General features: G+C 43.9%; 1 protein-coding gene across 3 annotated transcripts in view; it reads left to right on the forward strand.

The window, feature by feature from the left end:
- PAK1 (p21 (RAC1) activated kinase 1) overlaps positions 1-25429 on the forward strand; it is a 117460-nt gene that overhangs the window by 72173 nt on the left and 19858 nt on the right. For all 3 annotated transcript variants that reach the window (XM_045021212.1, XM_045021232.1, XM_045021222.1), the window contains exons 5-10: positions 702-739; positions 7642-7758; positions 8440-8617; positions 12302-12365; positions 13332-13380; positions 16557-16669. In XM_045021212.1, coding sequence (XP_044877147.1) covers positions 702-739; positions 7642-7758; positions 8440-8617; positions 12302-12365; positions 13332-13380; positions 16557-16669 — 559 coding nt within the window. The remainder of the gene's footprint in view (positions 1-701; positions 740-7641; positions 7759-8439; positions 8618-12301; positions 12366-13331; positions 13381-16556; positions 16670-25429) is intronic.

Below are 25429 nucleotides of genomic sequence, written 5' to 3' on the forward strand. Positions count from 1 at the left end.
CAGTAGGGGCTGGTTTACACAGAGGATCAGAACCTGCTGTTGCTACCAGCTAAGGTCACAGGCTTGTTACCCACCAAATACCCCTGGTGGTGGCTCAGCATCTGAGATGGCTGCATTCCAGTGCTGGGTGAAGTGACACGTATATCTTGGAAAGCATTTCTGAACTTTTCTGAACAAAAGGTGTCACATTAGTAGTGGGACAAAACCATGGAATATCTACATCTGGATCCATGCTTTAAGCCTGCTTCATAATACTCTGCCCTTTTTTATTTTTTTTAAGTGCGAAGCTGTTCCTGATCATCTGCCAACCTTGCATTCTTTAGAGGCCAGAGATTAAAGAAAAACACCGTTGAGCATTTCTGAGTTTTCCATTTGTATTAATGGGGCTCAGTATGCTAGTCTGGAGTCTTGTGGCTAAGGCACTGGACTGGGACCCAGGAGATCTGGGTTGAATCCCTGGTTCTGCCACAGACTCGCTGTGTGATGCAGGGCAAGTCACTTAAACCCCTTAATCACTCTGTGCCATGATTCACAATCTGTGAAATGGGGATAATACTTCCTTTTGCCTACCTTCTGTTTAGCTTGAAAGTTCTTAGGAGCAGTGACTGACACTGTGGGTTCGTGCAGTGCCTGGCACACTTGGGCAGCAATACAAGTAATTTATAAAAATTCCAATCATATCTGTTCTGTTTTGTTTTCAGATAAATCTGCAGAGGAGTACAGTTCATCAAATACATTGGTGAGCTTTTTGGTTTTTATTAATGTTTCTTTCATAGAACCATAGAATCATAGAATATCAGGGTTGGAAGGGACCTCAGGAGGTCATCTAGTCCAACCCCCTGCTCAAAGCAGGACCAACCCCAGCTAAATCATCCCAGCCAGGACTTTGTCAAGCCGGGGCCTTAAAAACCTCGTATATTTCTTATATTTTAAGTTTAAAAATGTGCATAAAATAAAACTATAACTATAGAGACATTTTTATACACCTCTACACCGATATAACGCGACCCAATATAACACGAATTCGGATACAACACGGTAAAGCAGTGCTCTGGAGGGGCGGGGCTGCGCACTCCGGTGGATCAAAGCAAGTTCAATATAACGCGGTTTCGCCTATAAGGCGGTAAGATTTTTTGGCTCCCGAGGACAGCGTTCTATCGAGGTAGAGGTGTATTTAATGTCAGCATTCTCTTTCACTTCTAGGCTACCCAAAATGTGGCTATGCAGCTAAGTTCCCTCAGCTGTGAGCTGCATAGCCATGCAGCTGCCTATTAAGCACTGTGCAGGTGCTTGCGGCTGCAGTGGGGAGAGATGCTTCTCCCCCAGCCCTGGACCTGCAGGGGCACCCCCAGCCCAGACAGTACCGAGTCTATCATGGTGCCACGGTGCCGGGCTCATGCTCAGCAGAGGCCCCGCGGCCCGTCGCTCCACTTCACTTGTGCTGCAGCCCAGAGACTGCAGCGCTGGCTCCTCCCCTGCGTTCCTCTAGGCCCACGGCTTCTGTGTGCCCCCCCCCACCCTTCCCACTTGCTCCTCTCAGCTGGCTGACTGAAGGCTCCCCTCTCTGCCTCTGTCACCCATCAGCAGGCAGCAGCTGCTGGCTGCCTGCAAGTGATAGTGGGAGGTGGGGGGCCTAAATGAACCCACAGCCGCTGCTGCTCCTCCAGGCTGCCGGTGAGGGATGTACTGCGGCCAGGGGAGACGTGCCCAGCCCCAACCCAGCCCAAGTCCAGAGCTGCTGCGGGGGGAGAGAGCTGGGGGGAGTCCTCTCTCCCCCGCTGTAGTCCCGGAGCCTCCTCCTTCACTCCAACCTCCTCATCCCCGGCCCCATCCCAGAACCCTCTGCCCCAGCCCCTGAATCCCTCATCCACAGCTCCAGCCCAGATCCCGCACCACCAGCCAGAGCCCTCACTTTCCCACACACCCCAAACCTCTGCCTCAGCCCTGAGCCCCTCATCCCCAGCCCCACCTCAGAGTCCGCACCCCAACCCTCTGCCTCAGCCCCGAGCCCCTCATCTCCAACCTCTGCCCCAGCCCTGAGCCCTCGCCCACACTCTGAATCCCTCAGCCACACCCCTGCCACATGAATTTTGTTGTGTGCATCAATATGAAGGTGATGTGTTACACATCACCTCCATATTGGTGCACATAACAAAATTCATTCCGCACATGCGTGGAAAAATTAGAGGGAACACTGCTAAACAGTATTATTTATCATCTTAACTTTAAAAATGTCTATAAATTGGGGTGTCTGTCATTCTGGCCTACAAGCGTTTCTTTTCCTTTTCCTGTAAACTCTCTGCTATTGAGTTTACTGCTTTATATTCCAAGTGATTTTTGTTAGTGAATATTGCTACCTTCACAGAAACAGATCTATTTCTGGACTCTATATCAGTGAACAGCAGTTTCCCCTATGCATAATAATCTGGAAAATGAAAGCCAGCCTGCTTTTTATCAGGTATCAATAAATGTCTATGACCTGACTGAATTTAATTATTAGCATGCAAGATCTGATTAGTGAACCACTGTAGACGATTCATTTTATTTCTCAAGATTAATTTGCTCAAAGGTCTTCTCTCTTCTTGACCTGTACTCCAACCATTACAGCACATGTTCAGCACCTCCTTTTACTGAGAAGATACAATTTAAAAGTTTTGCTGTTTGTTGGACATTGGGTATGTGTGTGTGTGCGGTATTTTTGTAAGAAAGCCAACACAAAAGGATTAAACAAAATCATTTACAAAAATATAACCGCTCCATCATCATCTATTTCCTCACTACAATACCTTTTTCTGGCGTGAGTTTGCTGTCGCTTCATCCAGAGGCAGTGCATCCCTATCCAAGTATGTTTGGGTCTGCCTTGTAAAGGAAAAGTAAAACCTGTATTACAAGCTTTTGTAACTGTTTCCTCTTGTAAAAAAATGTCTGTCACTAGTAACTTAAACTGTTTAACTGTGCTAACATCCAAGCAGGAAGCTGTCATCCTGGCAGGCTTTTGATCTGGGGCCTGATTCTGTGAGGTGCTCAGCAGCCTTATCTTACTAATTTTTTTAAAGTCAGAACCTCCTCAGGTGTAACATTCAATGCCTTGCAGAATTAGGCCCTCAAATTTTGATAAAGCAAGTGCCCCTCAGTATTTGAATGCACGAGGGAGGCTGGAGATTTAAGGTCAGTTAAACTTACTAACTTTTTTACAAATGTAACTTTGGTTTAATATTGTCATATTATTGTCTCTCTGCCAGCTCTAAGGAACTGGTGGAAAACCGAATAATCAAAACTAAAAACGAACCCAAAGCATGAAGACAAGTATACCTGTGGTGGTGGGTCAGGGGAAATGTGCACTTTGATACAGTCACTATTCTGTAAAGTAATACTATGATTTTTAAATCTAGTCTATTTCAAAATATTAAATAAAAGTAGTTTCAGGTTCTATTCTTCTTCCTGAGTAGCCCTTGCTAATTTTTGTGGTTACAATCACACACTAAATATTTGTTCCATTTTTGTCCTACACGAACAGGAGAATGACAACACAGGGAAACTGTGAAATTGACTGTACACAAAGTGTACAGACACAAAGGAAACTGGAAAAATAGAGAACTTTTGTTTTTACCAGTCTTTATTATAGTCAGTTTAGAGTGTCACTTCTATCAACAATAGGTTTAAAAAAAATTCAAGCAGAAGTGATTTTGGTTTCTGTTTGTTGACTGTGTCCCTTATGTAGGAAGGGAGTGTGAAGTGTATTGTTTTTCAGTTCTGAATATATAGAAATAAGGACTCTATATCAGATTTGAAAAGGCTTTATAGATCCATATAGCTACTGTATCCTGTATGTATTACTGAAGTATAAACTGAGTTTTTCTCCAACAGACCTATCAATATTGAGCCTGATCCACAACACTAAATCTGATGTCAGCCTTATCCTTTAACTTTGGGAAAGTGTGTGGATCTGGATCCAAACTTCATGGCTTGGGCCCAACCCTGATCATAATATGGAAAGGGGTGGCATACAGATCTTTCAGAGCATCAGTGCAGGGACAGTGTCTTACTGCTGCTGGAGAATATAGTGTCACTCTAAGGATATAGAGGTGCCAAGGCCACAGTGATCTCAGCCATCCATTTAGGTGAGAACAAGCCAGTCTCGTTTCTCAGCAGGTGAGACAATAACAAACACAGTGCAAAGGAAGTTAATCTGCACCCAGAGCCGTGTTATTTATTACTCTGGTTATTAAAATCAGTGTGGTGCTTCTGCCAACGCTTGTTTTGTTGGCACAGCAACATGCTTTAGCTGTGCTAACAATCTGCCCATGATCTATTCCCGTCACGTAGGGTTGTCCCAGAGAGAGAATCTGCTGGAAAAGCAGGTTGGGTTTTTTTTGGTGGTGGTGGTGGTGGGGATGTACTAATCGCAGGTGTGGTTGCCATTTTTAATAATATCTTTGGGAAAGAAGTAGTGAGCCTCTCTGTTTATTTGCCACACTTAGGGAAAAACTCACACAGTCCCTAGACTTGAAGCATGCCTTCCCTGCAAAACAAATCTGAGGACTGAAAACTACCTTCACCTGTAGCTGGGTGACATGATGACTCAGGAGAATGGTAAATGAAGAAGGAGCCCTTTATTCTCTAAGAGCCCTATTCAGATCTGTCCCAGATCATTACCATCTGATGATTGTTGGTAGACTTGGTTCAATTCCAAGTGGGACAGGTGTCCTAGTCACAAAAAGTACCATCAGTGCTCCATTGTTGGTTGTCTTCTTGGAGAATCCAGAGATTAAGTTGTCTGGAGACTGAACCACTTTCTGTCCCCTCAAGATCAGACTGGTTGAAAGCATGAGACACATGTGGTGGGGCAAAGGGATCTGCTCTGTGGAGTATCTCTTCTGAGCACTCACCACTCAGTCACCTATTACCCCTGCTGCTTCTGGAAAAAATGCGGGAGGGGAATCAACCATGTAAACTCTCCTCCTATTCGGCCATTCTCACTAATGACAAGTGCCTGATAACTCTGCTCATACCCCTACTGTTGTTAAAATCCTCCTACATCCCCTAGTGGCAGGTATCTTTGGCTTGCCTAGCTGTCAAACCTTCCCCTCCACTAGCCCAGACAGATATGCTAGTTATGGATGTCTGCCATGCTTTACTTTGCATAGGACTTCCAAGAACCTGAGGGAGAGCCTGGACATATTTAAAAAATGGCAGACACTCACAACTGACCCTTCCAAGCCACATGTGTGTGTGAGAAGCTTACACTGCTGCTGCCACCACCTCTGCCAGAGGACCCATTCTGACAATTAAATAGAGAACTTCTGTCTCCAGAGCTGTCAGGCAGGTACTTTTCCTGATGCCAACCATCTGCTGGAGAGAGAAACTGCTTGCTCTACAGAACGCTCTTCCGCACATGGAGTTAGCTGGATTTTCCTGGATGGGGCACTTTTCAGATCCAGCAGTTTGAGTATTTTTGTTTAATAATTTTTTTTACGTCGTTTGTCACGTAAAAGGAGTAAGGCCACTGCTTATAACACAGGACAAAAATGCTAATGATCATGGAGGTGGATGTCTTCTGGCACGGCGGGGAGCCTGTATATTTCATAATGTGGTTTTGGATATGCATGTCACCACTAGTTGCTTTGATGTAGGAACATTTTATGCATAAATCGTGCTGCTTTCAGGGACATAGGTATTAAGCACATATAGACCAGATTAAAAACAAGTCAGATATCCACACTGCAGGAGCTGTATAAAATATGGGATCTGGACATACTGCTGGTGAGTCCAGTCCTAAAATCGGAAGCCTTTTACCTAAAATTGCAATGTACTTTGTACTAGATCAGATTTAGATGACCTGAACCAAAACATGGGAGCCAAACACCCCTGAACTATGCAATTTGGATCTACATCCAAAATTTTGTTTCCTGGACACATCTCTAGATCAAACTGACTTCTATCCTGTGAAATTCAGTTTTGATCATTACAGATGTGCAGTGAGAGACAGTCCCTGCCTGGAGCACCTAGAGCCTAGTCAGCTGAAAGAATATTATTATTGTGGTGCTCTAAGAAACTTGTTGGAATTGCAAGCTATCACGTTGAGTGGTGTGGGGTGTTTCCCGCTTCTGCTCGTAAATTAGGGGGGTCTGTAGGGAAGCATACAATCAGTCATCAGTCTGCAGAGAACAGTTCTAGAACAAGGTGGGGTGAGTTGTGCCTTGCTGTCTTATGGAGCAGCCTGCTTTGTCTATCTCTGATTTTGGTTACTGTGTTATCATTCTGGATTCTAAGAATAAAAGTAGTTATGTTGCAACCTTCCAGAAAGAGTATTTGATGTTTTTTGTCTGACTTCTGTTTGTATGCCATAAGCATAAGTTATCCCTATTTTATAGAGGGGAAACTGAGACACAAAGCTCTTTAACGTGGAAACAAGCTTTTCCTGCTGCTAAAGATCAGTCTCTCTTCATACGGCCACATGCAGTTGCAGTCACTTTTATCTGGCTTCGTGGTTTCATGTAATGAAAAAAATCATGTAGCAAAGTATAGTTTTGACTTAGCCCCATTCTGCAATCTGACCATGTGTAAAGCTTCATCACCTTCAATGACACTTCATAACCCTTGCATCCGAAGAAGTGGGTATTCACCCACGAAAGCTCATGCTGCAAAACATCTGTTAGTCTATAAGGTGCCACAGGATTCTTTGCTGCTTCTACAGAACCAGACTAACACGGCTACCCCTCTGATACTTCATAACCCTGTTGATCTGAGCAGCTAGTCAAAGTTCGAGGCCCTGGGGCTGTTCCAGTTGGGAGTAGAATTCAGTGATGGAGTCTGGTTTGTTGCAACGTTGTTTATTTACAAGGAATGTAGAAAATCCTGTTCCCCTGAGAGTGAATCAAACAGGGGACAATGTTCTGGCTCTCAGCACCCAAACTACTCTTTCCAGTCAGTACGCCAAATCTCTGTAGATTATTTTCAGGATTAAGTTGCCAGCTGCTTATTCAGTGTCTCTCCCATGCTTCTTTCTTACACACCTTTGGTCAAACCATACCCAATTAGCACATGATGCTAATTTCTGGGCAGGCGTCTCCTTTAAGAGAGGGCTTGTGGTAAACTTATTTGAAATGGAATGTGTTGGTTAAGCTTGTAACAGGTTCCCTGCAGGGACATTTCAGGATTGAAGCCTTAGCTAGTAATTTATGACGCAATACTATTTCTATAAGCAACCAGAAATATCTGATATTGAGGCGTTGCTGCATAATGCATCTCAAATTACCCCCTCATTCCCACACCTCCAGCGTGCATCACTATCCAACAGGGAATGTTTGAGCAAGCCTTTAAGAGTCCAAGAAACCTGGTCCATGGATATTTTTTTTTAGGGTCTGATGCTGCAGACATCCATGTGCTCATGTGAATAGGTCCATAAATTCCCTTGTGGGTTTAAGTGTTTGTACGCGTAGGACATCAAATTGTCACTTTATAGCATAATCCAAGAGATCTGACCACGGTTTCTTGTCAAACCCGTTTGATAATAATTCCTTTTGTGATTTGAAGGGCTTAAATGTTAGAAGCGTGATTCCATTTCTGTGAGGAGTGATTTTAAAAAAATAAAATTCTGGGACTCCAAAGGGTATCTTTTCTCTTTTAACCAAAATGCAGAATGTGAAGGCTGTATCCGAGACTCCTGCAGTACCGCCAGTTTCAGAAGATGAAGATGACGAGGATGATGCTGCTCCACCCCCAGTGATAGCTCCACGACCTGAACACACAAAATCAGTGAGCAAGCTAGAAATCTATGTTCCCTTCCTACAGATTTAACCACTTTGGGCTACGCTGCAGCTTTAGTCTGGCCAGGGTAAGGGGTGGTGCACAGCTGCACTGCCCCAGGAACATACTTGAGAACAAATTGTGACCCTGAGACACAGACCATGTCTACGCTTTGAGCTGGGGGTCTGATTCCTAGCTCGAGGAGACATACTCACGCTAGCTCTGATTGAGCTAGCATGCTAAAAATAACAATATGGCCGGGGTGGCAGGAGAGGGGAGCTAGCCTCCCCAAATACGTGTCTATGATCTCAGATGGGTACATACTTGGAGTGCCTACCCCTCCCGTTGCACGTCACTGCAGCCAAACTGCTATTTTTAGCATGCTAGGCGATCAGAGCTAGCATGAGTATATCTCCTTGAACTGGGAAGCACACTCCCCACTCAAAATGGAGGCATACCCATAATTCCTCCTTACTCTGGGGGAGGAGTAAATTACTTCATGCCTTTTCATAGAGCAGCTTAATGGAGCAGCATCCAGCCATGGAGCTCTTAATGTAGTAATGCTACTTACTGTAGTAATATTTCTTTCAGTGCTTGGCACATGCTACTGCTAAGGACATATGTCTAGTGCATAGAGATCTTTTATTTTTAATCTTCATTTAATAAAACATATTTCTCCCCAACACAAAGGTATACACCCGTTCTGTGATAGAGCCCCTTCCACCACCTCCTACCAGAGATGTGGCCACCTCGCCTATCTCTTCACCCTCTGAAAACAACACAACATCCCCTGACACAATGACCAGAAATACAGAGAAACAGAAGAAAAAGCCGAAGATGTCAGATGAAGAAATCTTGGAAAAATTAAGTATGTCATCTTTTAAAATCCATATTCTGATTTATTTGGTGTCTTAGAGGCAAATTCCGTTCCCAAATCCTTACTAAGCAGAGATCCTGTGACAGTTACATTCTGAGATCTCTCACTTCAAACTTCACTTTATGACTCAATGTTTGTGTTATTCAGTGACCAATTCAAGTGCAAATTTAAGCACCGAGAGCCTTATTTTCAGGCATGCTGAGCACGATGATTGCAAGTGAAGCCAGTGGGAGCTGCAGATGCTCAAACCCTGTGGCAATTAGGCCCTGAATATATACATATATATATTTTTTTCAGTGTGAAAGCTGAAGCCAACCTAGATGTTGCTTTTTCTCAACTCTAGGATAATTATAATTAACTTTGTTAGGCTGAAGGTGAGCAAAGCTTATTACCATGACTACAAACCCCCCCCCCCAACAAAAAACCAAAAAACCAACAACCCCTAAATAAAATCAGCAAAAGGATATAGCTAGAAAACGTCCTCATTTCTCTCCTCCCATAGATACCATTGTCTAAAGCAGGGGTAGGCAACCTATGGCGAAGGCGGCACGCGAGCTGATTTTCAGTGGCACTCACACTGCCCAGGTCCAGGCCACCAGTCTGGGGGGCTCTGCATTTTAATTTAATTTTAAATGAAGCTTCTTAAACATTTTAAAAACTTTATTTACTTTACATACAACAATAGTTTACTTCTATATTATAGACTTATAGAAAGAGACCTTCTAAAAATGTTAAAATGTATTACTGGCACGCCAAACTTTAAATTAGAGTGAATAAATGAAGACTCAGCACACCACTTCTGAAAGGTTGCCGACCTGATTGGTCCACTTCTGATTGGTGCCCAACGTGAGGCAGGCACCTTTTTGAAGGCGACTGATGGTCAGAGTGTCGGTTGCTCACTCACCACTTTCTATAAATCAGGCCGTGGTAAGGGGTCTCAAACATTGAGATGCCCCAAATCACTGGTTGCTTTGGAAAATATAGGCCCAGGTTTCCATCATGTCTCCAAATGGTTTCAACATTTGCTTTCTATTTGTAACATTTTAAAAGCATTCTGGTACTGTGGGTGCCTTTATCATTAGCAATACAGTACAGCTGCAACCCTCAGAAAATCTCCCCCCATCTTCCCAACAAAACCAAATAAAAAGGACTTTCCTCACTAAAATTCCTGCTCCCTTAAACACAAGCTTTTACCAGGCCCTGCTCCCTTCAAACGCCTGGGTAAAATTGCTATGGTGAAGGTCCCCAACCTCTGACTTTTAAGTAGTCAGTTGGCACAAGCAAATTTTAAACATGAGACAATACAACATAACTTGCAGATCAACTGTAATACAAATATGAATCATAATGAAACCCAGGACCAGCTCCTCAGCTGGTATAAATTAGGGTAGCGCCTCTGAAGTCAATTAGGAAAAACTTTCTAACTATAAGGGTAGTTAAGCTCTGGAATAGGATTCCAATGGAGGTTGTGGAATCCCCATCATTGGAGGTTTTTAAGAACAGGTTGAGTAAACACCTGTCAGGGCTGGTCTAGATTGACTTGGTCCTGTTTCAGCGCAATGGGCTGGATTAGATGACCTCTCGAGGTCCCTTCCAGCCCTACATTTCTGTGATTACTGTTATTTTGTATTACCATGGTCCCCAGTCATCGACCTGGACCCCAGTGTGCTCGGTGCTGCACAAACACAAGGCCAAAAGACAGTCCTTGGCCCCAAAGAGCAAAGGAGTGATTATTGTGTAACAAAAGGCTACTAAATAGAATCACTTGAGTAATTTAAGGTAATGTGAGTGCAACACTTGCAAAGTCACTACAGCTATGTTGTATAAATGTGTCAGCCTTGCTGGATCTGCTTTAAAGGGCCATGTGTTCTGCATTGTGTTAATTCTTTCACATTGATGCCTTTAGCAACACCCTCTGGCAGCTGCAAGATTGTTTTTTTGCTGGAAGCTTTGCCATCTATTGTCTCCCCAGTGTAATTCTGTTGAAGGGAGCAGAGTTGAACTTGCTCATACTGGGGTTCAAGTTGGCTCATAGATGGGTCTTCCGACAACCACTTACAGCTCCTGCAAACATAATTAAGAACATAAGAATGGCGATACTGAGTCAGACCAGAGGTCCATCTAGCCCAGTATCCTGTCTTCTGACAGTGGCCAATGCCAGGTGCTTCGGGGGAGTGAACAGAACAGGTAGTCATCAAGTGATCTATCCCATCGCCCTTTCCCAGCTTCTGGTAAAGTTTAACAGCTTTTCTTGCAACTACAAGTATAGAAAGATTTTAAGAACTTTTAGCCCATATGCAGCACTTTGAAAACCTTACTAATCTTGCCAACCTCCTGTGAGGCAGGGAAGTATTACCCCATTTTACAGATGAGGACACTGACTCATAGTTTAATAATATCACAACTCCTCCTAAATCCTGTCATTACCCTTCTCCAGCAGTTATCAGACTTACAGTCTGAAACCAAGGCCCAGGCCTTACACTGGAAGAGAGGTTTCTTGAGCCCTTGCCCAGCAGTTCATCCTCAAGGAGCAAGGGTCATTTCTATAATTGTGGTGTCAATTCTCGGTTTGTGTAGTTGGGCTGCCCCTTTGTTCCTCTCCATTACTTCTGTCTGCCCCAGATCCTGTGATTTGGCTGTGCCCCAGTGATGTCTGAAAATAGCCTGTTTTTACATCGCTCGCCACTGGGTTTCCAGGCCTTATTACTAAATGCAAAGTGGTCTACAAAGGCCACTATGCGTCTAATTGGTGTGTCTTGCTCAGCTCTGGGCACTTGTGAAAATCCCACCATATGCCGACTGCTCAGGTAACTTGCAAACACTAACTCTGAAAAACCCTTATGTTCCCAATTCCCATATTAAGCCCTAGAATGGCACCTCTTTGGCTCTTTCCATCTGCCTGTGCTTTCGGAAAGGTTGGCTTTAATTTTCCCCTCTGATTCCCAACCTACCCGGGGGGATGACGATACTTCCTTACCCCTCAAGGGTGCTGTGAAGATCAAAGCTCTTTGCAGGGAGTAACTGGAAGGACAAGTAACATTGAAATCGAAACACTTCACTGATTTTTGACAAAGGTCCTCTAGAAACCAGGAAGGTTTCTCTCAGAACCTTGCTTGGTTTCCTGCCAGGTTGCCAGCCAGGCAGACTGCCTTGGAACCAGGCATCCCCAGGGCTTCCAGGGTCTGTAGCTTTGAGGCAGCCCCTGAAGCAGCCTGCTCCATGGTGAGGGTTCTGTCCCCTTCCATGGAGAACTTCAACATTTGGGGGTTTTGTTCCAAATTGGAATGAAACCAGATCTCCAGCTCTCAGAATCCTCTGTGAAATGGAATTCTTTCCTCTGCCCAGCTCTGCTAAATACAAATCCGTATCCTCTACTCTCTGCCCTCTCCCTGCAAGGGAGCTGAGCAGCCATGGTGCTGGGAAAAGTACGAGCATCCACTGCATGTTAACTGTGGTGACAATGATGCTTATGGCCTTCCAGCAAACTAGATCTCTTTTTTTAAGCCCTGATCCTGCAGAGAACTCCATGTGAGCAGCTCCTGCGTCTGCCCAGTGCAGCCACAGGCATTTACCCATGCAGAGGTCATTTTGAGGTTAGGGCCTTGATGCATAACGGATTGCTCTTGCATTGATGTATAACGAGAATTTTAAATCCCCCCCCCTTTTTTTTTAAAGGAAGTATCGTGAGCGTGGGTGACCCCAAAAAGAAATACACACGGTTTGAGAAGATCGGACAAGGGTTAGTATATGCTGCTTCCCCCGCACTCAGTATACACACAGCAGAAAACCCAAGCTGGGTTTGTTTGCTGGAAACAGTATCATAACATTTTCCTTCCTTCCCCCTCCCCACATACTCTTGAGTCATAGTGACTGTGAGGTTTTGTGTGATTGTTTAATATTAAAATATATGTCATTAGATGACCGTGTTGCTAAATATATCTGTGTGCAGGGAGAGAACGAACCGCTTATTTCCAGTGCACAAAACCTCTTCAGATTACAGATTTGCTTTCAGAATTAACCCTTTCTGCTCAGCGTTGGTTTTGTGTCCCCTGGCAGTGGGGTGTAGGAGAAGGAGTATCAGATGTGTTACCTCTTTCTTTACTGACAGTTGACTCCATTTTTTAAGATGGCTGTTGATCTATTGTACAAATGTTTTCTCCCAGTAGTGAGTATACAGATGGTTAACTTTTTTTCCATTTAAAACTCTGCAGGCTTTTCTCTCTCTCTTTGGGCCATTAAAGACAATGGAAGATTTGCTACTGAATCTAGTGGGTGCAGGATCAAGCTATCTGTCTCTCATTACAAATGCCATGTCTGTCTTGCCTCGCTGATTCAGTCTACCCTTTAATCTCTGCCATGTTGGGGAGCCTTCGTGCTGTCGTGTCAGTTTAGATGGGATCAACTCATGTTCCGAATTAGTGATTTTCCAGAACACGGTTCGGTCCAAGACCCTAACCATGTCATGAGATTGTTGTGTTATAGCCAGTTCCTCAATATATTCTCTGTCACTCTTTTTAGCCATTGGGCTTTGCTCATAAATATTTCAGATTGCTGTTTACTCTTGGAAATGTTGTGTAGAAACAGAGTTGAAATGAAATGTTCATTTAAGATAAAAATTTAATGGATTGGAAAATTCTTCTTTTATTTAAAGCTGTCACTCTTGCTGTTTAGCACTAACAATGTGTTTTCTCCCCTCTTTGGTTAGCGCGTCAGGAACAGTTTATACTGCAATGGATGTAGCTACAGGACAAGAGGTGAGTGCTGCCAGATTGTTTCTTCACTGATCTTTGGATCAGGCCCTACAGGTTCTAATTGACACTACAAAACATAGAGCTTCTTTCAAAGATACATGACATTTAGCTTTAAATGAGAACACTTGTTTTTAATTTAATGACAGGCCTGGGCTAGTGGCCTGAGCATAGGACTGGAAAAAAACAGGAGCTCCTAAATTCTACACCATGCATAACTTCACATTTGGAAGGATTTATTTATTTATTGCAACCATGAGGATGGGTGTGTGTGTGTGTGTGGGTGTGTAAAACCATACTCATTCTATGTGATATTAACATACATACTGTACATTTACCTATATAGTTCATTTTCCCTGAGCTCTTCCAGAGAGGGGCCCATCTACTCTATCCTCATTTAAGTCCCCCTTAAAGACCCACTCTTCATCCGCTGCCTACAGTGAATCTAACTGACCTGCACAGAAAATCTTTGTTTCCCTTTCCCACTCCAATCTCTGTCTACCTGCTTGTCTGCCCTAAGGCTGCTAGATCACTGGGGCAGGTACCATCCCATTTTGAACATCTAGAAAGCACCCAGCACAACATGGGCACTACCATAAACTAATGGGAGGAATAGCTCAGTGCTTTGAGCATTGGCCTGCTAAACCCAGGGTTGTGAGTTCAATCCTTTAGGGGGCCACTTAGGGATCTGGGACAAAAATCTGGGGATTGGTCCTGCTTTGAGCAGGGGGTTGGACTAGATGACCTCCTGAGGTCCCTTCCAACCCTGATAGTCTATTCTATGAGACAATGGGTTCACAGCACCTCAGAAAATAAGGTCCTATATATTACATGTCTATAAAACAAATAAGAATTTTGCAATGATGGAATAATGTTCATTCTAATAATACTAAAGCTAGTATTGAGATAAACAGGAAAGTTTGTAGTATTATTGGTCCTTGAAATATGGGTCCATTTTGCAATTATACAAAGCCAACAATTAAATACCAGTAGTCTTACAACTATCTGCTTTTTGCTGACACCATATTAGGCACTGAAAAGGGGTGAGATGACAAAGCACTAATAAAAGTTTGACTTCACATTTTTGAAGAGGGGAACCATGTTGGCGGCTGCTTGTTTCTTACAATTCCTTGGGAAAAGTAGTCTGGAAGTTTGTGCCTGTATGTTGCCTCTTAGGATCCCTTAGCTGGGTTCCATACTGATACTCAAACCCATTGTACACAACTGTGTAACCCATGGACTTGAGTGACTTCCAGTAACTCCTGGTTCTCAACATGGTGAGAGCATGATCAGGCCATAGACTTTACATTCCTGAAATCCTTAACCATTGTATTCTGTTAACCCGTTCCTTGTTACGCTGAGTTCAAGTCATTTTTGGACACCGGTATCAATCTTTCCTATTATTCTGAAGTTCGTTGACATTGAATGGCAGCACATTTAAAAATAATAAAAGGAAATATTTTATTATACAATGCATGTAACCTGTGCAACTGCTTGTCACAATATATAACAGGCTAAGAACTTAGTAGGATTATAAAAAGACTCTACATCTGTATGGATAACGAACATCCAGAGTTACTATTGTACGAATTAAAAATAAAAGATGAAGCCAGAATTTTGGAAGGGATGGATGCTTCAGTGCATAAGCCATGCTCTGACTAATGGATTAGAAAGAAACTTTCCCAGGGGAGTATGGGGGCAGGCTATCCCATAACTATGTACTGGTTTGCTCTGAAGCTTCTGATACTGGTTACTGTCAGACAAAATAGTGGGGTTAGTTAGTTGGCTGGATGTTCTGGTCCAGTCTGTCAGTTCCTGTGCTCCTAGATTCTCACCGGTTCTTCTTTAGATCCAGGATGGCTTCTCCTCTGGCTGTGTTCTATAGTCCATGTGTCATAAAACTGTCTTGTTTGTAAAAGGAATCTCTTTGACTGTTAGGCTGTTTGTTATCTAACAGATATATGGGTGGTTAAAATCCCCCTGATCTAGGGATTTCTTGTCTTCCAGCTCTGTGAGGTCTGGAGCAGATACCCTCTGTTTTTCATTCCTCCTGTCCTAAGGGAACAAATGTCACCACTGCATGTTTTACTGTCGAACTGCAGTTTGACAGCTTTGTAAACACTGTTGGCAAGCAGCACATTCTCTCCAGTCTCACCTGTGTCAGGGTTTCCTGTAGAATCTATAACCATAATATCTAAGTGCTGATTGTACCTATCTATACTGGCATTTTCCTTGCTGGCTCCCATCCATTAGAAATGCTGCCTTTTCTGCAAATAGCTCTTTGCCATAAAGGCGTAACTACATTCCCTTCACTTTATCTTTGCCTAAATATTGTAAAAAAACCAACAGGACATTAACACAATCAAACTGATTCTGCCAGCTTATTCATACTGAGCAGTCCCATTGATTTAACAGTTAAATGACTAGACTATGAGTAAAAGTGCATGGATTGGCCTTTATATACTGGCATTGTGACTATTTGGCTATAATGGCGAAGAGCACATTGCATGAGACCGCTGTCTACTTTGTATGTTTATACAGTGTATGTGCAGTGATGCACTGCAGAAAGATACAGACCAAGAGACTATAATAAGAGTCCACCCCACCCCCAAAGTTTTGGCTAGAGGTGGGTCTGAACCAGACTCTCAGGTCTAACCACCACCAAACTTTGGATCTGAACACTGCTGCTCACCATTGTAGTTCTAGTTATAACAGAGTGAAATTAGTACCTTGGAAAATTGCACTTAAGCTAAATGAATTTGTCCCACAAATTTCTTGGAGCCTGACTTGCATTTGAAAGAAGATGCTGATCTGAAATAAAGAGAGCTGGATTCCTTAAAGAATGAGCTTTTTAGAGAAATCAATCCATGTTGTAGTAAGGAGCTATTTGTTATTTTGCCAAGAGCACTGCAAGGAGCAAGCTTGTCCAGCTATGATGCAGGCTTCCAGTAGGAAAATACTGGCCTCTCAATATTTTTTTGCTTGCGACGCTGAACGCTTCTGGAAGTTGACTGGATGAAAGTACTTGCACTGTTACAAAACAGCTGAGTTCCCTGAGATAATAAAGTAGTGGTAAACTTTATTTGCAAATTGGACTTAAGCAGCAGATACTAGCAACTGGCAGATTTCTAGGGATGTTAATATATTAATGCTTTACATATTTTTTTCTCTCCCACTCTTAGGTTGCAATCAAACAGATGAATTTGCAACAGCAGCCCAAGAAAGAACTTATAATTAATGAAATCCTTGTAATGAGGGAAAACAAAAACCCCAACATTGTCAACTACTTGGACAGGTATGTTCTGATTTAAAAGATAGGCTGTGTATAGCCACTGCCCTTCACCTTCTTCAGTGATCCTGTTTGAATCCAACCCAGGGTGATAGTAACACTATATAGTAACTATGTGCCAGGAGTTTGGTGCTCTCTGTCCAGTTCTGCATCAAACAGCCTTCATTGGCACTCGATTCACTGTAAAAATGCTGGCATGGAAGGCTTTAGTGCTGTGCAGTCAGGATTCCAAGTTGTATCCCTCTCCTTTGCTGCATTTTAGACACCTGAGGAGAAATGGAAATAGCTCATCGACACCTCCTCCCCGTCACGAGCCGGGCCACCCCCCCCGCCAGCCAGTAGTGCACCACGTGGCCACACTGCTCCCAGAAGGGGCCAACATGCCTCTGTGGCCCCTGGGAGGGGGCACGTGGCTCTGCGTGCTGCTCCTCTTTGCAGGCACCGCCTCTGCAGCTCCCATTGGCCACAGCTCCCCATTCCCAGCCAATGGGAGCTGCAGGGGTGGCGCTTGCAGGCAAGAGCAGCGTGCAGAGACTCCTCCCCCCCGTGGGTCATGCTGGTCGTTCCCGGGAGCAGCTTCTGGGAGTGGCTTGGGGCTGCTGAGGCGGGAGATCGCCATCGACTGGGAGAGTGTCCAGGATCAACCCGGTGATTGCGATCAACGGGTTGGTGGCCACTGCTGTAGACAGTCTGAAACACATCTGTGAGAGTCATGAACTGCCCCTTTCAGCCCAACAGGGTGTTCACCTAACGGTCATGGTAGAAACATCAGCATTGTCAATTGTTTTATTGTTGACCATTTTAGAAGAAACATTCAGTTAAAAGGCTTTTACTCTAATCCCAAACTGCCTTCCCAATTGCCAAAAACCTCACTTGTCTCCTTCCCAGCTGCCAGAACCTGTAACCTCCCCCAATAACTATTAGGATGCAATTATGAGCTGTCAGAACAAAAACGTGTGTCATATCCAAAACTGGGCGGACTGCATACAGTGACTTGAATTTAGTATTAAACTAAATAATCTGGAGCACTGTGTATTGATTGTATTAGCCATTTTCATACGTCATTAAAGTTCTCCATATTCAGCTTCAATGGAGCTGCCACAGAATTAAGGTCCAGGTTGCTGCGGAGGGTCGCTGGACCATGCCCTTAAATCTTGACTTACTCCTAGTCAGGAAGTTTGTCTGTGGGTCTTTCAGATTAGACTGTGTAACAGAATACGCATCTGCTCTGCACAGATATTAAAGTCCCCAAGACCTTTTCTTAAGGGATCTGCCTGACTTTACCCAAAAATGCTGCTCCTCACATTTTTGCATCTGTGAGCTGCAGTTCAGTGGTGCTGTATGTACTGCAAACTTGTACAGCATTTTAGTACCTCTAGGGATGACAGGTGCAGCTATATAAATGTAAATTGTTATGAATAAAACCAAGGGTGTGTTGAGATGGAGAAGTGACATTGCAAATGCACGCCATTATTTTACCTTCAGCTTTTTCCCAGTGTGTATTTGAGACAGACACCAGTCCGTTATTGATCAGTCTAGCTGTTTTTGTGCCTACAGTAGAACCTCAGCGTTACAAACACCGTGGGAATGGAGGTTGTTCGTAGCTCTGAAATGTTCACGACTCTGAACAAAATGTTATGGTTGTTCTTTCAAAAGTTTACAATTGAACATTGACTTAATTCAGCTTTGAAACATTACAATGCAGATGAAAAATGCTGCTTTTAACCATCTTAATTTAAATGAAACAAGCACAGAAATAGTTTTCTTCCCTTGTCAAATCTTTTTTTAAACTTTCCCTTTATTTTTTTAGTATTTTAACAATGTATTGTATTGTATTGGCTTTTTTTTTTTTATTTCTGCTGCTGCCTGATTGCATACTTCCAGTTCCAAATGAGGTGTGTGGTTGACCTATCCGTTTGTAACTCTGGTGTTCATAACTCTGAGATTCTGCTGTATCTGCTCCTCTCAGCACATCGCATACGATAATCCTCTAAATCACACACTAGGTACATTCAAATAAGTCCTGAGAATCCTTCCCAACCACTGGCACAATCACTAGAACCTTCAGTCATACCACCAACCATACTCTGTTTGTATAGTTCTCCCCATGATTCCAGGAAAACTTGGGAGAGGACTGAGCCTTGTAGCACATCCTGATGGGATTCTGAATCCAGGTGAACCGAGGCAGGAGAGGGGGATTCAGACCCTTCCACCCTGCCACCAGCCCTCTCACAATTAAAACACAATTAATTCAAGCCCTGCAGAGGACTGAACTGTCCCACAATTGACTGGAGAGCATTTATAAATATTTGGCCATCAGTGACTTGTAATGTGACTTCTGGGGGTTAGTTCTTGACTGTTCTCTTTTTTTGGTTTGTTTTCAAATGTCTCTTCCCATCTGTGTAGAGTGTTGCAAAGAACACAAGATTAAATGCTGTGAATTTAACTTGGTTGATGGAGAGCAGTGTGACAACTTCCTTTGACAATAAGCTTGCTTAAAGGAGGCATTTATTATCTAATTAGAGAAGCTGTGCAACACTACATGTACTGTACTTGCCTTCTCCATTAAGAAAATCTGGGCTATTGGGTAATTACGTGCCCTGTCTTCTTGTTTAAATGTCTCCAGTACATGAGCCGCCGCTTTTGTCGTCGCTCTTCTTTCAAAAGACATCTTGAATAGAACCGATCATTCTGCTGCTTTAAGCGGTGGGCAAAGCAGCTCCCAAATAGTTCTGTAATAGTTACAAGATGGGGGAATGCTATGTACAGATTAGGTCTACTGCGGTACTTCAGTTTTGCACCAGTGTGAACCTGGGGTTCTGCTGGAGAGTAAAAAGGGGATAATGTAGTGGTGAATCAGGCCTGTCCTGGCCTGCCCTATTCCCGGTCCTTTCTCGGACACTGAATGCCTTTCCGATTGGAACCCAGATTTGCTTTAGCAAATCTATTATTACAAAAGGCAGCATGGGGAAGGATACCCTTGCAATTAGGTGACTGGACTGGGGAGAAGAGAGATCTAAGCCCCTTATGGATCTATAGGCTTCCAACATCTGTGTGAAAACCAGATCATAGGTCTTTCTATTGACTGTAGGCCCATTCCTCTGACTGTAAAATGGGGCTAATCATGCTTTATCCACTTTTGTATACCACCAGGAACTGCATCTGAAATGTATTTTATTACAGAAGTGCCTAGAGGTTCCAACCAGATTGGGTCCCCATTGTGCTAGGCACTGTATAAAAATACTATGCAAGTGCAGTGTAGATTTTCCTTTGAATCCCAATCCTCCAGTGCTTTGCATATGAGTGAGAACATAAAGGCCATACTGGGTCAGACCAAAGATCCATCCAGCCCAGTATCCTGTCTTCCAACAGTGGCCAATGCCAGGTGCCCCAGAAGTGACCTCTCTCCTGCCATCCATCTCCACCGTCTGACAAACAGAGGTTAGGGACACCATTCCTTACCCATCCTGGCTAATAGCCATTAATGGACTTAACCTCCATGAATTTATCTAGTTCTCTTTTAAACCCTGTTATAGTCCTAGCCTTCACAACCTCCTCAGGCAAGGAGTTCCACAGGGTTACTGTGCGCTGTGTGAAGAAGAACTTCCTTTTATTTGTTTTAAAGCTGCTGCCCATTAATTTCATCTGGTGGCCCCTAGTTCTTACATTATGGGAACAAATAAATAACTTTTCCTTATTCACTTTCTCCACACCACTCATGATTTTATATACCTCTATCATATCCCCCCTTTAGTCTCCTCTTTTCCAAGCTGAAAAGTCCTAGCCGCTTTAATCTCGCCTCATATGGGACCCATTCCAACCCCCTAATCATTTTAGTTGCCTTTCTCTGAACCTTTACTAATGCCAGTATATCTTTTTTGAGATGAGGCGCCCACATCTGTATGGTGGACCCCTGTACCTATGCAGAGCCCAGTGAGGTAAACATAGAGGCCTTTTGTTTCTCAGCTTTTGAGAGAAATCTCCTTTAAAAACAAACAAACAAAACCAACCAATCAGCCCCACAGAAAATAAAAACCTTCAGTTGTAGTCATTTATATGGAAAAGCCCCACGCAATTGAATAGGAGTAGAATCACAGTGCTACCCAGGAATGTGATACTGTACTGTGCACTTCTGAAATTTAATAGCTATAAGATTTAAAAAAATTAATAGTGCTCTGTAGTAGAAATATAACTTTGTATCAAATACTATGTGATTGTCCAAAAACCGTGTAGAAGAGCTGTCGTTTTCTACTGAATTCTATAGAGTTTTTCACAAGAGCAGGTTTATAGTGATGGTTGGTGTTTATATGTTGTCTTCTATAGAAAAATCTCAAAGTACCTTGTAAACTGTAAGCCTGAGAAACACACATCACTATTCTACAGCTGGGGAGACAGAGGTACAGAGAGGTTCTGGGCCCGATTCTCCTGCCCTGACTCATGCTGAGTAACCTCTCGTTGCATAAGGAGCCTCATTTCAGTAGGACTACATAGCGTGAGTCAGGGTGGCAGAATTTGACCCCAAGTGATGTGCCCAAGGTCATACAGCAGGTCAGTAGGACGGAACAGAACTTGGTCCTGTATCTGTAATCACAGACCGCTTTGCTGTCTCAGAAACTGCACCCCCCGCCCCAAAAAGCATGTGAAACATATCTGCAATAAACTATTCAGTGACTAATACTGGCCTCTGCTGTGGTTAAAGATCAAGATGAGCCTGGAGGTGGCACCAGCCTGCTTCCTCAAATCACATTTACTCAGCTGGAGCTGGCAGGAAGCTTGAATTAATTCTGCATCCTTGCAGGTTGTGTAAGAGCTCTGCTATTTAGGTGCCAGGCTCTGCCATGCACATACGGCTGCTGATGGCATAGCTTCAGATTCCCAGCGTGCTTCTTGGCTTGCTCTGTCCGCTGCTCAGAATTACTTTTCAGCTTCCAGCTGGTGCTCACTGGGTTGCGCTGTGTATGGTCATGCTGGACATGTGATTTCCCAATCTCTTGCCCATTGGGCAAGCTGAGTTATGCTGCAGAAGACACTAGTGACAGGGAAGGAAAGTGCCGCTGATCAGTTAAAGGCGCTGATGAAATCTGCACGGCAGGCATGTCTAATTGTACTTGACTGGAAAGATGATGATGATGGGTAAGACGCAAAACCTTAAAAGTGGGTTGGGGGGATTTTTGGGATACAGTAGCTTTGGGGCTCCATTAGGAGGAGGATAACCCAGTTTCATAGGGTCAGCAGGAATATTTGTGGAGAAAATTGTAATGTTCCAACTCTATAGTCTCCTTCAAGAGGGAGTTATTGCACAGACAGCAGAACCAGTCATAGCCCAGTTCCTATGGAATCTGTACTTCTGGGAAGAGACTCCAAACAGAGCAGCAAAGGGGGCATTGCACCACAGCTTTCTTTCCCCATGGATGTCTGGTGTCCGGAGGCTGTGTTCTCTGCACATGCAGGGAAACATAGGCCAGTTCGTGAATGTTCCTGGGCCCTGTGTACACTCCTGCAGGATTCTCAAGGGATTTGCCCAGTACTATGCAGAGAGTCATGGGTGAGCTGGGATTCTGATCTCCTTGGCTCCTAGTCACCTGCTCAGATGACTATACCATACTTGTCCTCATTTAACTAGAGTCTCCTTTAGTGCAAGTGTAAATGGTGTGTGTTACTTTGGAGCAAAAGCCCACACCCCGAAGCAGTCCTGTGTGGCCTCAGAATCATTACTGTCTACAATAACTCCTCGCTTAACGTTGTAGTTATGTTCCTGAAAAATGCAACTTTAAGTGAAACGATGTTAAGTGAATCCAATTTCCCCATAAGAATTAATGTAAATTGGGTGGGGAGGTTAGGTTCCAGGGAAATTTTTTTCATCAGACAAAAAACTATATATTATATAGCTATACACACAGTATACGTTTTAAACGAACAATGTAATACTGTTCACAGCTATGATGATTGCGAAGCTTGGTTCAGGTGGTGAAGTTAGAGGGTGGAAGAGGGAGGGATATTTCCCAGGGAATGCCTTGCTGCTAAATGATGAACTTGCACTCTGCCCTCAAGGGTTAACATGTTGTTGTTAATGTAGCCTCTCATCAAGGCAGCACGAACAGAAGGGAGGGGAGACAGCATAGCAGACAGAGACAGACACGCACCTTATGTGTGGGGGAGAGAGAGACAGAGATGCACACTGCCCCTTTAAGTAAGCTGACCCACTCTTAAGTGCATTGTCTTTTAAAGTGGATCAGGAAGTTGAGACAGCAGCTGCTGCCCCAAGCTCTCTCTGTCTCTCTCCGTCCATGTCCCCACTCTGCTCTATATGGAGAAGAGGTAAGCAGGGTACAGGAGCAGGGGGCAGGGGGACACCCTGACATTAGCCCCCTCCCTTCCCCTCCTGCACAGCAAGCCAGAGTCTCTGGGAGCAGCTCCAAGGCAGAGGGAAGGAGCAGCACATGGCCATGGGGGGGAGGGACAGCTGTAATTGCTAGCCTGCTGGGCAGCTGCAACAGAGGGATCTTAGGGGAGCGGGGAGCTGATGGAGGGGAGAGTGGGGCTGCTGGTCCACCCTGGATCCAAGTCCCCACCAGTTAGCTGCAATGGGCTGCTCTTCCTGCAAGCAGTGGACAAAGCAGACGGCTGCCAAACGACGTTAGAAGGGAGAATTGCACAACTTTAAATGAGCATGTTCCCTAATTGATCAACAACGAAACGTTAACCGGGACGACTTTAAGTGAGGGAGTTACTGTATTTTAAAGCCAGAATATGCGTTAAAACTTCTCGATTCTCCTATTTGAAGGATTTTAGCTAATCATTGAACCAGACACTCACCTTGCTTTCTACCTTTGACAACTTGGAGAATTATTCATTACTTTGAGACTGTCTATTACATTTTCCTCTGGCTTTCCAGATGCAGTAGGATTGGTCATCTGATCAGACAGAAGCGTTCTTTAATCGATGCTAGCGCACAATGTCACCACCAGCACCGCAGCTCTTAATCTGATTTGATTCTTGTTTTTCTGTCTGCTGATCGTGTCTGCTTTATAGACCAACAGGCTGCAAAATATCCTGGTAATAAAATGTGTAAAGCTGACCACATAGATTTTTTTCCCCCCTCAAAATTAACTTTAAAAACAGGAGGGTAGCAGTGATGAGATAGAAGTTATAATTGGCATTTACTGTGAGGATAACAAATAAATTAAGCTTCCCACTATGGGCCCTGTAAAGGAAGGTAGTTTCTCACGTTACAGATGGGAAAACTGAGGCAAAGAGGTGCGATGACTCACTGAAGGTCACACGAGTTAATGCCAGAGATAGCAGTTCTTCATCCCAGTGTCTTGTTTATAACCTCAAGAGCACACGTACTCCTTAAAGGGACTAGGATTTCACCACAGCCCCCTGGAAGAGGGAAATTGTGAACTGGCCAACAGGACCAGGTCATATGCAGCCATCTCTTTCCCAGCCCCTGTCCCATCCTGTTGTGGACATACCAGGAAAGGATCAGGGCAGAGCCCTGCTGTACTAGATTCACAGCTGGCATATGGTCCTTTAGCTCTAATGTAATGCCTGGGCCAAGGCAATATGAGAACCAGGCAGCCATAATCAGCTCCCCAGTGGACATGCCCTTTGCCCCTGCACCTAGCAGATCTTGATGCAGGTGAGAATCTGGCCCAAGGATGGTCTTGTGATTAAAACACAGAACTAGGAGCCAGAAGCCTGGTCTATAAACTTGGCTCTGCTATTCTGTGGTGTCGTTTGGAGAAAATCTGTTTAACCTCTGTGCCTCCATTTTCCCTCTGTGTAAAATGGTGATAATGCTTGCGTCTCTTGCAGGATACTGTCATTCTCAAATTGCTTTGAGATCCTTAGGTGTCATAGGTGCAACGAAAAAATTAATGATCAGACTTTAAGAATGTACAATATTGTCTTAAAAATGACTCTACTTAAAGGGCACACAGCTGATCCATGACAAAACAGGAGCATATTACTATTTCCCCATCCCGCCTTTCCCCTCCCACACCTTTGATTTTCAACTACATGTTCTCTCTTGTCTTAAAGTAAGATCCAAGATCTTTGGGGCGGGTACATCAAATAATAAATCATTGGAGTACCAGAAATATTGTCTGAGTAACTTAAATCTCTAGCACTGCTAAATTAACTGGCTCTTAACTAATAGCTGAAAGCCCATGCTGTCGCAGACTTAATTTATAGTCACGTATGTCAAAAATAAAACAAAAGGATGAAAATGGCCAAGAACTTAAAAATTGGCTTATAACAGACCGCAAATTCCATGTGTATGCTGGTTATGTCGTATGGATGGTTGTGTCGATTTGTGTCTCTAGGAGGGGTTGTGCTAGAATATTTGTTGATTTGTACAGGTGGTGAATGAGGGGAGTGCGCTGTGGTAAAGCGGTGTGTGCATTTTTGGGCTTATTGTACGTGCTGGTTGTGGTGTTGCATGGGTGGTTGCGTTGCCCTAGGAGAGTTGTGTGGGTTTATGTGGTGGCAGTTAGGTACAGAGGTGTGGCGATTTGGCCAAGTAATCCATCATCTGTGCAGTTTCCCTCAGACAGCCAATGAAAGTATTGCATGTTAATTAGCTGCAGAGTAAGGGTGGTGATTGGTTGAGTTACCTCTCATATAACAATGGTCTAGGACTCTTGGCATGGCATAGACACATGCCTTACTATCGCTGTTCACCACACAGGTGTAATGCATAAAGTAAAAATGGCCGAAAACTTAAAGCTGGATGGTAACAGACTGCGAATTCCAGTGATGATT

This window comes from Mauremys mutica, chromosome 1, assembly GCF_020497125.1.
Source record: "Mauremys mutica isolate MM-2020 ecotype Southern chromosome 1, ASM2049712v1, whole genome shotgun sequence".
In the NCBI taxonomy this organism is placed as follows: Eukaryota; Metazoa; Chordata; order Testudines; family Geoemydidae; genus Mauremys; species Mauremys mutica.